The sequence below is a fragment of the Equus asinus genome, chromosome X (assembly GCF_041296235.1).
Source record: "Equus asinus isolate D_3611 breed Donkey chromosome X, EquAss-T2T_v2, whole genome shotgun sequence".
Lineage (NCBI taxonomy): Eukaryota > Metazoa > Chordata > Mammalia > Perissodactyla > Equidae > Equus > Equus asinus.
Genome location: NC_091820.1, coordinates 119,045,545 through 119,056,524, shown reverse-complemented (window position 1 = coordinate 119,056,524; position 10,980 = coordinate 119,045,545). Strand labels below are relative to the sequence as shown.

General features: G+C 44.9%; 1 protein-coding gene across 4 annotated transcripts in view; it reads left to right on the top strand.

The window, feature by feature from the left end:
• Positions 1–8,119: 8,119 nt before the first annotated feature.
• The window catches only part of ZDHHC9 (zinc finger DHHC-type palmitoyltransferase 9), a 29,280-nt gene continuing 26,419 nt past the window's right edge, over positions 8,120–10,980 (top strand). Inside the window, exons 1-3 of one of the 4 annotated variants that reach the window (XM_014866235.3) lie at positions 8,139–8,362; positions 8,709–8,774; positions 9,929–10,230. In XM_014866235.3, the coding sequence (XP_014721721.1) occupies positions 10,064–10,230 (167 nt within the window). In that variant the 5' untranslated portion in view covers positions 8,139–8,362; positions 8,709–8,774; positions 9,929–10,063. Of the gene's footprint in view, positions 8,363–8,708; positions 8,775–9,928; positions 10,231–10,980 lie in introns of all 4 variants that reach the window. The other 3 variants (XM_014866237.3, XM_014866236.3, XM_070502004.1) reach the window with 3 other exon arrangements.

Here is a 10,980-nt window from a genome sequence, read left to right as displayed (position 1 = left end):
TTATAGTTTAGGTCAATTTTCTTCTGCTTATTTCTGTGCAATTTAAAGAAAATCACATCAACAAGGAATATATTATTGTAGACTAATTCTTTTTAGATTTTTTCTCAGTGTGGGACTCAGAGTCTAACAAATTACCACAATATATATTTAATACCTCAGTTTTGAATATAAGAAACATGATAATTTTACATCCATTTGTAATTAGGTAGGGATTTGGTTTGAGATCAAAATACTGTAGTTTTGTACAGTAGACTGACATAAAAATTAATATTTTTGTATAGCTAATGTATGCACATGGAGCAAAATTCCAGTTATAAAAGGGTGTACACTAAAAATTAGATCTCTTTCCCATCCTTTTCTCCAAGTTCTCCTGAAGGCAACCACTGTTACCAGTCTCTTGTGTTTCCTTTTACAGATATTCCACGGTGCATTGACTCTGGAACAGGATCTTTGCCCTTCCCTAGCAGGCTCTCAGTATCTGGCAGCATGAAAATGTTGCTCTCTGAGGTAGAAATGATGTTCTGAGCAGTAGCATGGAAGAGTGACCGCCCTCGCTCCTTCTCACATCCCTCCTTGGAAACCATATTCCCAGAGAAGATCATGAGACATTTGTCTAGACTGCTTCTAATTGGACATAGCACTAACACAGATGCATTTATCATGAATACACAGCAACCAAAACACCTCACAGATCCATATATTAAATATTTACTTAGTTGCGTAATGTGAAAAAGTAGATGGTTTTGGTAGGTTGTTGAGCAAGGAGGGGGTTGTGTTTTTATGCAAGATGAAATCAGTGAGAAATTGTTCACTCTTTTCCAAGGAGTTGGAGAAGATTTCATCAGAGAGGTGCTGTGAAATGACAGAAGGGAGAAATCTTGGCCCGAAGGAGCAGCAAAGGCATTCCAGCATGAGTTACGGTCTGGGAGAAATCTTGGAATTGGCATTTGGGATAAAAGAAAGAAGGGAGTGTTGAGTGTTGATTTATGAAGAGCAGAGGGGTGAATTAGACTGGCAGGAAGAGGCAGTGTAGTGAGAGTGAAGTCATATGGGATGAATGGCCATTTGCATTTGTATATATCAAAGGTTTGTATAAGGATCTATGGACCAAAGTCAGTCAATCCCTCTGTATTTACTATGCCTTTCATGTTCCTAGCACTGCCATCAGAACTATCATTCAGCCCAGAATTTTTCTCCAACAGAGGCACCAAAGAATGGATTGTAGGATAGTAAGGTAAATTTCCTGCATTATGTTCTTCTCAGAGGTTAATTCTATTTACTAAACAGCCATAATTTTCCTTAATAACTTGTTATGGATCTATCATCCACACATTTATGTCAAACGGTTTCTCAGTCTCACCACTGTTGACATTCTGGGTCGAATAATTCTTTTGTGAAGTGCTGTCCTGTGCATTGTAAGATGTTTAGCAGCATCCCAGGCCTTGACCCACCTGATGCCAGTAGCAAGGTCCCAAAGTTGTGACAACCCAAAATGTCTAGACATTGCCAAATGTCCCCTGGGGGTCAAAATCGCCCCGATTGAGAACCACTACGTATTTTTTTCTATTATTTCACAGATGGGAAGCCATTGGGCAAGCCGTGAGTGGCAAGATCTGAGTTAACTTTTAAAAGAATCTCTCTAGCTGCTGTGTTAATGGACTGAAAGGGGCAAGGGTGGAAGCAGGAAGACCAGTAAGGGGAGTACCGTAATAATCCATTTCCTCTGAATGATACACGTATACTGCCCTTCCTTGGTTTACCAGCTCTAGACATCATCTAGTGACTTCCTGCTCTAATAACAGATGGGGAATTAGCTCACTCACACTGCAGCATCACTCCCCTCTTCCTCTTAATACGTCACTCTTTTTAGTTCCTCTATTTAGTTCTCCTCCCCATAGACAACGATTCTAAAGTGTACCTTTTTTTGGTGTGGCTGTTTGGTTATCTTTATGCCTTTATATAAGACACATGAATCTCTATTTGTTCCATTGTCTACAGAGAGCATCTCTTGATTCTACACTTAGAATATTAGTGCCTCTACACATCCTTCCACCTCACCTGACTTTGTCTGCTTTCCAATTTCTGTACGCTATGATTTGACTTTGTTTGTTAACATTTACTTTATACTTTGTAATCATAGTTAAGTTTCCTGTGATTTGTCTCTAGGTTGGATTCCAAAAGTTGAAAACTAATAAACACAGTGTTTACATTATTATAATTATATAAATATTTTTCAGTGTCAAGCCAAGGGATGGGCCTCAATTATATTTTTTTGTTTATAGTTCTAATGTTACAACCTCTATCAATTGCTCTATATCATTCCACGTTCTAGTTGCCTTCATTATTGGAAAATGGCAGTTTTGAACAGCTGCGTATTTTCCTTGTATTTTTGATTGCCTTTTTAAATTTTTACTGTGGGCAGACTAAATATATGCCTTCTTTACCATATTTCTGCTATCTTCCAGCTTCTTTCTCATTTTGTCTATTTTTCAGAAAAAATTCTATTCCTGAGGCCCACTTCCTGTGCTAACTAGAACCAATTCTTCATACTTGATTCATGGACCTCTTATACAGCTTTTGTTTTTCCTGGCATTTCTTTGTTGCCTTTTTTGGTTTGTTTCTTGCATTCTTTGCCTTTATTGTATCCTCAATTTTCCTAGCTCTTAATCTCTTTTGCTGACTTCCCTTTTTCCTGGAATCCTCCTTCTATGTTCTCTACGGCATTTTTCTGGGCTGGTCAGGTTCAATATCAGCCTTAGTTTTTGCATGTTCAGTCAACACCCTTTCCTCCAATTTCTATCTTCCAGACATTTGTGAAATACATTGTCATCTGACGTCCCTCTTCTCTTCTTTCTTGTGGGCTTATACTTTTTTAGTCCCTTTACTATAATTCTAATGGTGTCTTAGGAGGGAGAGGAGATAAATGCGTGGGGTCATCCTGCAATACTGAACAAGAGGTATAGATTCTTATGATAATTTTTAAAATCTTTATTTTTTAAGTCCTAAAATGAATAATGCTTCTTGTAACTAATTCAGACAATAAAGAAGTGTATAAAGTTAAAAATTTTGTTCATCACCCTCAACCCCAGAGGTAACCACTGTTTGCTAAATATCCTTCCAGTCTTTTAAAATATGCATTTATAAAATCATACACATACACAAAATTAGTTTTCTTATTTCATAAAAGCTGAATTTTATAAACGTTTAGACACTATTTTTTTAAGATTGGTACCTGAGCTAACAACTGTTGCCAATCTTTTTTTCTTCTCCCTAAAGCCCCCCAGTACATAGTTGTACACTCTAGTTATGAGTGCCTCTGGTTGTGCTATGTGGGATGCCGCCTCAGCATGGCCTGATGGGCAGTGCCATGTCCACGCCCTGGATCTGAACCCGCGAAACCCTGGGCTGCCGAAGCGCGCCTGAACTTAACCACTAGGTCATGGGGCCGGCCCCTAGACACTTGTTTTTCTGTTTTTGTTTTTTGTTTTTTGGAGGAAGATTAGCCCTGAGCTAACTACTGCCAATCCTCCTCTTTTCGCTCAGGAAGACTGGCCCTGAGCTAACATCCGTGCCCATCTTCCTCTACTTTATATGTGGGACGCCTACCACAGCATGGTGTTTGCCAAGCGGTGCCATGTCCGCACCAGGGATCTGAACCAACCCCGGGCCGCCGAGAAGTGGAACGTGTGAACTTAACTGCTGCGCCACCGGGCCGGCCCCAAGACACTTGTTTTTTAAACTTAATATATATCGGGCATACTTACATGTTAGTACATAGATACTTAATTTTTTAATGTAAAATTTTTATTGAAATATTCACACAGGCAGAAAGGCGATGGCCTGCTCTTTTCTGTATATATGCTGTATCTCATTATTTTCAATAGCTGCATGGTACTCCACTATATGGCTGTGCAATAATTAAAGGGCTTTTTGTTTGCTAACTTTTTCAATGATAAGCAATGCTATAGTGAACATCTTTGAACATAGATCTTTGAGCATTTGTGCTAGTATTTCTAGATAGAAGTAGGATTGTTGGATCGATGGTTATGTAATGTAAACACATTAAGAGATACTACCAAATAGCCCTACTAAAAGACTTTGCCAATTTACTCTTCTACCAACAGTATTTGAGAGGGTACAATCTTTTGAGGCAAGCTCTCTCTACAGGGTTGGGGACCCTGCTGTGCATAGTTGAGAACGGGACTCTGCACTGATTTTTATTCATCTTTCATGACTTCACATGAGCTGGTCTTTTCTCCCTTAGAATATTTTAAGTTCCGTATAGGTTGGGATTATGTCATATACTTCTTTGGTATTTCCCATAGTGCCTAATACAGGCTGGACAAACCATGGGCGCTCAATACATACTTAATGATTGACTGATCAACTAGTTTATACTTTTGGACTACACAATCCCTTGAGTCATCTCCTGGAATGAGAGGGCTGGGCAGAGTCAGAGACGAGGGCTGTGCTGGGTCAGTGTCAGATGCTCTCACTTGGACATCAATTGTAGACCATACTCTAGGAACCTAATCTATGTAAAGCACCTGGCACGATCCCCGGCTCGGAGGAGGTCCTCCATAAACGGTCTCCATTGATGTTATTATGACTCCTGTTTAGTGAGAGGGTAGTCTTGGGGCTAGAGCTGAGGGCTCGAGCACAGCACCTAAAACCATTCTGGGCGGAGTCAGAAATCCACAGTCTAGAGATGAAACAAGATCGAGAACCAGCGGGAGCAGACCGGCATCAGAAGCAGAAACAGAGGCTTGGGTTGAGCAGTGCACTTGCATTGTGATGTCATCTTTCTCTCCACCCCAGGCAGTTTTTACTGGGCTTTCTGTATTTATTGGGCAGTGGCACCAGAAAGGTGCTTCTCAGTCTCTGAGAGGAGCCAACAATCCAGGACAGTGCTGTGAACACAGGAGGTATGTAAGGAAAAAGATTCCATTGGTCTCTCACCTCTTGAAACAAATAATGTGGTGGCAACGTTGAGGATTCACTTGAGATGACGGTGCCAGAGAACAGCCATTTGACTAGAGCAAGATTACTGGCCAAGCTTTTCCCTACCAGGGACTGGGGGGCCCCAGGGACTGGGAAACCAAGCAGGCAGCCAGATAAGGATTAACTTCAGTGACAAATTTAGAAGCTATGAAAACATAGTGACACATGAATGACATGGGTTCAACAAAGTGAAGGATGAATCTGCTTACCTCTCTGCCCCCAGTCGGCAGTGTAGATAAGGGAGGGAGGCGGGAGAGAGCAGTTGTCTATAGACATCATCATAACATACAGGATTGATTGCATTTCTCCTTTATGCCACACATTTAGCACACATTCTCTCTAATGCCCATTATAACTCTATGAAGTAGGCATTAGCTCCATATACAGATGAAGAAACAGGCTCAGAAAGGATAAATCACTTGCAGAATTTTACATAAACTACTAAGTAGCAAAGCCAGGATTTGAACCTACATCTGTCTGGCCACAAAGCTTTTGTGCTTTCTACTATACATACCACCCTGCCTCTTCTATGTCAGTGATAAGCAGCCCAGGCCTCAGGGAAACAGCTGTTGTTTAAGAATACTAGTTGGTCATGTGTAGGCAGGGTGTCCCATGGTTCTTTCTTTTGCTCATCAAATTCATTCTACATATATATATTTATTTATAGCCAGAAAGTTGGGAGAGGAGTACAGGTCAGGTAGATGGGGTGGGAAGGGACACGTGTGTGTGGGAGGAGGGCAAGGGGACATGAGAGGGTTGAGGCTAGAGAACATAGAGAGAAAAGGGGCCATCGGGAGCTCGAATGCAGGATGGGGGCTGATTTGGGGGGTCTGCTCTTGCCTGCAGCACTGAATGGGTCTCTGGGTGGTTGCAGAAGAGATATCTGCAGCAACACTAGCTGGCAAGCTGTAACTCAGTGGTGGTACTCAGGATCTGAGGCCCTCCAGGCAGCACTTTACACCTACACACCTACAAGCACACACCCACACAGGAGCCATACACATGGAGATAAGTCAACAAGCACACCAGAATGTCTGCCACCACACAGTGAAAGCCTATACCTTGATTCCAGCGGTGTTTCTAGTGGTCACTGTGTGACTAACTCCCCTTCAAAGGAGCCAACACTGATTTGATACAGAAAGTCTGGCAGGTTTGTTGAAAAGAGAAGAGAAAAGAAAAGAAAAGAAAAAACAATCTTAGTTTACACTCACAATTTAGTTGTGTGTAGATATTAAGATTTTTAGGGTTATATAAAATGATGTAATTTCATAGAAGGAAGTGCTATGGAATGTTTATCTGTATCAATTTTCCTTATTTTTCTTTTGGTGGTGAGCACACATAATAACAGACCGTGATAAAACAAGCCTGACCTATACAGCCACTTAATCTCAGAGGGAATGTGACCCAGAGCAGGGAGGGGCAGAATTCAGGAATGTGTGGCCGTGACACATAGCTTCCAGAAGTCCCCGGGCTTCACCTGTACCCGAGGTATGGACAAAATATGTTTGGATGCTTCAGAGGTTTGTTTTTGACTGCTCTACAGTCAGGACAATGGCAGCTGGGATGACCATGCTATTCCTAAGGGCATCTGGTGCTTGGGAATCCAGGGGTCTGATGGGGCTGAAGGAAGTTCCTCTCCCTTCCATATCAAATGTGTGCAATACCAGCATCCTCCAGAATTCAAAGGGGAGAATTGGAGGCAATGATGTTGATCACACTCCTTATAAACTGATGATTATAATCAGCATGAGTGCTAAGGAACAATAGAAGCTTTATAAAGACATACGTTCCCCGACAAATTAATTATAATACATCTCTCTCATAAGAGAGTTACCTAGTGTTTTTTAAATCCTTTTAAATTTTTGACTGAAAGGTGCCACGAAATGTCAAATTTAATTATCATTAGGTAGCTTTTTGTTTCATATCATGTGGGACCCAGATACCATAAAGGAGAAATAGTTCTTGACCATGTACGTGGTCCTTCGACTAACACAAAAAAATACCTTGGGAAGAGTTTTGGCTGTCTCTTGTGTATTAATTGCAAATACCCTCGCCCTAAGAAACTTTATTTAAGCTCAGGAAAATAGCTGGCAAACTAGACACTCTCCCCAAAAGTGTGACAGGTAAGGAGAGGTCACCTTCATTTAGCCCTTTCTCATATTTTCCCTTATATTTGGAAGCCGAGAGCCATACGAGTGGAAACAGACCCACTGCCTTTTAAAGTCCGCCATATAATACTAATACTGTGGTTCTCAACGGTATTCCCCACTCACAATCTTTAACTTCTAAAGAATGCGACTCACTCAGGTCAGTAGCAGTGGCTCATTGTGGCAATAACCGCAGAGGGGGGTGACAGAAAGAAAGAATCAACGTGGTTGGTGGGTGGGAATTTTGCCTCGGATCCCTCTCCCCGTTCCCTGCCATTATCATAAGATCTCCAAAGCTTATAGTAATTTACCACCTTTTTCTGGCAAGCTTTACTTCATTACCTACCTGAAAGAATTTGGGTCCTGTCAGTATAGAGTTTCTCTAACTTCGTCACTGTCAATTATTTGTTTTCGGCACTGCAAAACGCTTCTATGTTCTTAGGGACAGTCATCCCTTTCAAGTTCCTTTTTATGTTTGTTTTGTTCTGAAAGCCTTAGAGATGCAGGCCAGGATGACTAGGGGGTGGGGGTGTCCCTAACTAGTGAATGGGACTTGCGAGGCAGAGGACTTGTTTCCATGCGGATAAAGAGTAAAATGCCGAGTCGCGGTTGATTCCATGAAAGTAGGGCTGGAGAGGCCCAGGGCGGACCTGGTTTTGGGTGAGCACCCGGATCTGTGAGCCAGTGTTGCTCCAGCGTGTCACTGTCTGTGGGGGGAGGCTGGTCCCCCGTCCCTCCTTGTCCCATTGGCACTACCGTTCACCGCCTTCTCTGCGTAACTATATTAATAGAAGGCGACGCTTCACATATTGGGGCTCGAACCCCAAAGGGAGGTTGGCAGAGGCTTGGCAGGTGGGCACGAAGCCGGGAGATGGGTGGGGGAGGGGGCGGAGGCATAGTCGAGTGGCGTTCGGGGTAGCCAATGGTAGTTCGAGGCAGGGGTGGCAGGGGCGGAGGCACCGAGGCCGATCAGCCAATGGAGGGCGAGCAACTACTGGAACGACCTGGTGACGTGAGGAGCGTTCCATTCGGCCAGCGGTGGGCGGTTGCCACAGCTGGTTTAGGGCCCCGACCATTGGGGGCCCCTGTCAGGAGGAGGCAGCCTCCGGGCTGGGTAGGAGAAGTCGCGGCCACCTCTGACGGCCGACGCGGTCCCCCGGGACAGTCCACTTCCTGCGCTCAGTTCCCGGCCCAGTTCGGTCTCCCGGGTTCAGGTAACAAGGGGTGGGGGTGGGGGTCTCCTGGGCTCGGCCGCCTGCTGGGCTGCCAGCCCCTCCGCTGCACCGGGACGGACGAACGTTGGCACTGCCCTTCTCAACTCGGCAGCTGCCGAGCCCCTGGCCGGGGGTGACTACACGTGGCAGGGCGTGTGTGAGTGTGTACGAGCGTGTGGAGGTGGCGCGCGTCCCGACCTGCCTGGGGCGGTGGTCCGCGGCGTGGCGGAGGCAGGGCGGGTCTCCCGAGGCCGCGCCCGCCGCCTGGCCTGGGACTCGGGCCTCGGGTCCCCGGCTGGTGGGCCGGTCGCTGTTTCTCGACGGATTTTGATCTTTGTTCTGCCAGGCCTGGCTCCCCTTCCTGGTCTGTTCTCCCGCCGGGCTGGTTTATCAGGAGGAGATTGTTTTCCAGGTTAGTTTTACACAAAGGAAGTGTTCTTTGCACCTCTGGTGCCCGCTCCCTTTCTCCAAGCCTTCCACCTTCTCCTTTCCCCACTCATCTCCTGGGCTCTATTTGGACCCTTGCTCCCTCCAGCCCAGTATTGATTTCGACTGGGTTGTTTCTCATCAGTCAGATGGGCTGCAGGCTTCCGCCTCATTCTTGCCAGCGTGGGGCATGTGGTGTCAGTAAATAGAGGCCGCAGCACCACACCTGAGAGGAGGAGAAGGGTGACAGTGGCTGAGAAAGGCTGGGCCTGGGGATTCAGGATGCTTAGTAAAGATGGTACTTATGAAATGTCCCAGAAAGCACCTTTATGACTTTTCTTGACTGCTGCCATCTCCTCCCCCCCCCCCCTCCACTTCCAGAACCTCTCCTGCTTAATCAGCCTTTCACCTACAGGTCTGTGATGTGGTTTCATTAAGATTCCCACAAATGTTAGGCTCCACCAGCAAGATTGGGTCATTTCTCGGACTCAGGAAATTACAGAGGGTTTGATTAGGGGAATTCTGTTTTGGGTAAATACAACCTGGGCATGCGTACGGAGTGTCCAGAACCTCCTAGCCCTGCCAGAGGAGGACTCGGTCCCTGGTGTGATTCATATTTCATTTGAGAGGCTAATTGAAGAAAGAAGGTGAAGAAGTGGAGGAGGGGAGGGAACGGCTCTTTAAGGACAGAAACTCTACTATTATTTTTAGAGTTCTCTTAATGATGATTACAGAACAGTGTGGTAGAGTGGAAAGCGCCCTGGACTGAAAGTCAGCAGACGTGTTTTCTTGGCTTAGCTTTGTGGCTGGGTAACCCTGGGTAAATTATTTCCTCTCTCTGGTTTTCACTTTGTTTCCAAATGAAGTAATTAGGGCTACTGCCCTTCTAGTTCCGAGGTTCTATGATGATCATTGGAAGCATAGGGGTGTATTTAAGAAGTTATACTAGCCCCCTTGTTTTTTTGAGAACCTTTAACCTTTTCTCCTTTTAGAGTACAAACAGGGATTGGAAGTAAACTTTTCCCACTTCCCCACCCCCACCCCTTCAGGCAGTGCTCGTCGTTCTGCCTCTGGGAAAGGAGGATTGAACTGCATTTTCTTGTTCCTGCCTCATTTTTCTCTTTTTGTGCTTTTTCATAGGGCTAGAAATTGGACTTTTGATGATGTTTGACCCAGCTGCAGCGATAGCAGGCAACGTGATTTCAAAGCTGGGCTCAGCTTCTGTTTCTTCTCTCTTGTAATCACAAAGCCCATTTTGGACCAGGAATTCCAATCATGTCTGTGATGGTGGTGCGAAAGAAGGTGACCCGGAAGTGGGAGAAACTCCCAGGAAGGAACACCTTCTGCTGTGATGGCCGTGTCATGATGGCCCGGCAAAAGGGCATCTTCTATTTGACGCTCTTCCTCATCCTGGGGACGTGTACACTCTTCTTCGCCTTTGAGTGAGTTTCCATTGAGTAGAGTTGCCTGATTACGGTTACTTTGGGTCCAGGGGAAGAACCTTCTTTCTGGGGAGTTTGTGGATGGTCCTTGGATGGCTGTCACTGTCCTCTTGAGCAATGTCTGTAGATCATGCAAACTGAATTCATTGCTTTGTGCTTATAGCAGAGTACGTGCTTCCTAAGAGACCTAAACCTTTGACACCAATTTTATAGCACTGATTTGGGGCTACCCCTGGCACACTTGGGGAATAAAGGAGTTTGTCTTTCTTACTCATCCCCCTTTTCAGTGGTCTCCTTAGGTGCTTAGTGACAGACTGCCTCTTCCCCACCCACCCAGCCTAGGGGCACCCCTCGTGGTCGTAACTCCACCCTACAATACTCATTCTCTTATTCTGGATCCTATTTCCTTAGGGCTCTGTCCTCAGCTAGCTGTTAGATTGAAAAGCCAACTCAATTGGGAACCTGCAGGTTGGTTCCAGCCTTAGCTGTGCCACAAACTAGCTGTGTGCATGGCGCATATGTACTTATTAAATGTGAGTTGCTCTTTCTTTCACTCAAAATCACTCAGCATAAACAACTCTTTATTTTGTGTGTGCCTCAGACCAGCCTTGGACTTCTTTTTTCCTGTGACATAATAGCTCGTACTAGAGCCACTGTTTGAAGTCTGTGTAAGTCACTGCTCTAGGGAGGTGGCCACTTTTGGGTTCTAGGCTACTGCAGCATGTCTACTGGGTGTGTTGAGAATGCTGT